At 40.8% G+C, this 2500-nt stretch overlaps 1 protein-coding gene across 1 annotated transcript in view; it reads right to left on the bottom strand.

Annotated features, from left to right (window-relative positions):
• The window catches only part of LOC133561056 (voltage-dependent P/Q-type calcium channel subunit alpha-1A-like), a 130823-nt gene that overhangs the window by 112202 nt on the left and 16121 nt on the right, over nt 1-2500 (bottom strand). Inside the window, exon 2 of the mRNA XM_061914265.1 lies at nt 2122-2242. Coding sequence (XP_061770249.1) covers nt 2122-2242 — 121 coding nt within the window. The remainder of the gene's footprint in view (nt 1-2121; nt 2243-2500) is intronic.

Genomic DNA, 2500 nt, shown 5'->3' with positions numbered 1-2500 from the left:
TTTCGTCGAAAAAACAGAAGCTAAAATGAAGAATTAAATTAAAATGTATTTATTATTCTTTACAATAAAAAAATACATCCACTTGAGCATTGATTTAAATTGTCATGAAAGAAGAGGAGGGAATTTAAAAGGTAAAAAGGTATATGTGTTTAAAAATCTTAAAATCGTGGTTAAGGTTGTATTTTTTCTCTAAAATTGTCTTTCTAAAAGTTATAAGAAGCAAAGTAGAAAAATAAATACATATATTTAAACAAGTGAAGACCAAGTCTTTAAAGGGGAACATTATCACAATTTCAAAAGGGTTAAAAACAATAAAAATCAGTTCCCAGTGGCTTGTTTTATTTTTCGAAGTTTTTTCCAAAATTTTACACCTCCCGGAATATCCCTAAAAAAAGCTTTAAAGTTCTTGATTTTCGCTATTAGCGTTGCGACTATCCATTTCCCTGTGACGTCATACAGGGCTGCCGATACAAACAACATGGCGATTACCACAGCAAGATATAGCGACATTAGCTCGGATTCAGACTCGAATTCCAGCGGCTTAAGCGATTCAACAGATTACGCATGTGTTGAAACAGATGGTCGGAGTATGGAGGCAGATAGCGAAGACGAAATTGAAGAAGAAATTGAAGCTATTGAGCGAATAGCTATTGACGCTATTCGGCCATAGCGTGGGTGTACCTAATGAAGTGGCCAGTAGCATGGCTGCCTTATTAGCATCGCCGGTAAAATGTGCGGACCAAACGATCAGGACTTTCGCATCTTGTGACACTGGAGCAACTTAAATCCGTCGATTGGTAAGTGTTTGTTTCGCATTAAATGTGGCTGTCTAGTTTCAAATGTACATACAGCTAGCGTAAATAGCATGTTAGCATGGATTAGCGTAGCATATTAGCATCGATTAGCTGGCAGTCATGCCGTGACCAAATATGTCTGATTAGCACATAAGTCAACAACATCCACAAAACTCACCTTTGTGATTTTGTTGACTTAATCGTTGCAAATGCATCTGCAGGTTATCCATACATCTCTGTGCCATGTCTGTCTTAGCATCGCCGGTCAAATGTGAGGACACTTTGGTACATTTAATTGGGGTCTGGCGGCAGATTTCTTGCCAGTGGTGCAACTTGAATCCCTCCCTGTTAGTGTTGTTACACCTTCCGAGGCATGATGTCTCCAAGGTTCCAAAAAAATAGTCGGAAAAAACGGAAAATAACAGAGCTGAGACCCGGTGTTTGTAATGTGAAAATGAAAATGGCGGGTGTGTTACCTCGGTGATGTCACGTTCTGACGTCATCGCTAAAAGACCGATAAACAGAAAGGCGTTTAATTCGCCAAAATTCACCCATTTAGAGTTCGGAAATCGGTTTTAAAAAATCCATGGTCTTTTTTCTGCACCATCAAGGTATATATTGACGCTTGCTTAGGCTTGAGATGGTTTCCTGTGGACGGGACTCTCGCTGCTGTCTTGGATCCGCTTTGAACTGAACTCTCGCGGCTGTGTTGGAGCCACTATGGATTGAACTTTCACAGTATCATGTTAGACCCGCTCGACATCCATTGCTTTCGGTCCCCTAGACGGGGGGGGGTTGACCACATCTGAGGTCCTCTCCAAGGTTTCTCATAGTCAGCATTGTCACTGGCGTCCCACTGGGTGTGAGTTTTCCTTGCCCTTTTGTGGGTTCTTCCCAGGATGTTGTAGTCGTAATGATTTGTGCGGTCCTTTGAGACATTTGTGATTTGGGGCTATATAAATAAACATTGATTGATTGATTGATTGATTGATTTGGTGATAATGTTCCCCTTTAAGATATTTTCTTGGATTTTCAAATTCTATTTGAGTTTTGTCTCTCTTAGAATTAAAAATGTCCAGCAAAGCCAGACCAGCTTGCTAGTAAATAAATACAATTTTAAAAAATAGAGGCAGCTCACTGGTAAGTGCTGCTATTTGAGCTATTTTTTAGAACAGGCCAGCGGGCGACTCATATGGTCCTTACGGGCACCGCATTGGTGACCCCTGCACTATAACATCTTTTTTGGGGGCGTCCTTGTTTTCTCCCTATTTGCAGGGGTCTTCTGCAGACTGCTTAGTGCGGTGCTTGCACACATTTGCAAGGATACAGTTTCCAAAGAGGGTGAGTACGATGAAGAAAATGGAGAACACCATCCCCTTGTCGTTGACCCCGCCCTGGGACTCGATGCCGTCGTACATCACCACGTTCCAGTCCTCTCCAGTCAGGATCTAAGCAAAGGAAAACCCAGGTGGATTCACTACTTGAGTAACAATCATTCAAATGTCCATCACTACATTTAAGGCCTGATCTACTAAACTTGTGAGCAGAGGATTGTGTCTTTTAAGTGAGCAAAATAAGGAACTAAAGATGTCCGATAATGGCTTTTTTGCCGATATTCCGATATTGTCCAACTCTTAATTACCGATATCAACCGATACCAATATATACAATCGTGGAATTAACACATTATTATCCAATGTAACAAG

Source organism: Nerophis ophidion, linkage group LG01, assembly GCF_033978795.1.
Source record: "Nerophis ophidion isolate RoL-2023_Sa linkage group LG01, RoL_Noph_v1.0, whole genome shotgun sequence".
In the NCBI taxonomy this organism is placed as follows: domain Eukaryota; kingdom Metazoa; phylum Chordata; class Actinopteri; order Syngnathiformes; family Syngnathidae; genus Nerophis; species Nerophis ophidion.
Note: the sequence above shows the minus strand (reverse complement) of the source record. Positions and strands in the feature narration are given on the sequence as shown.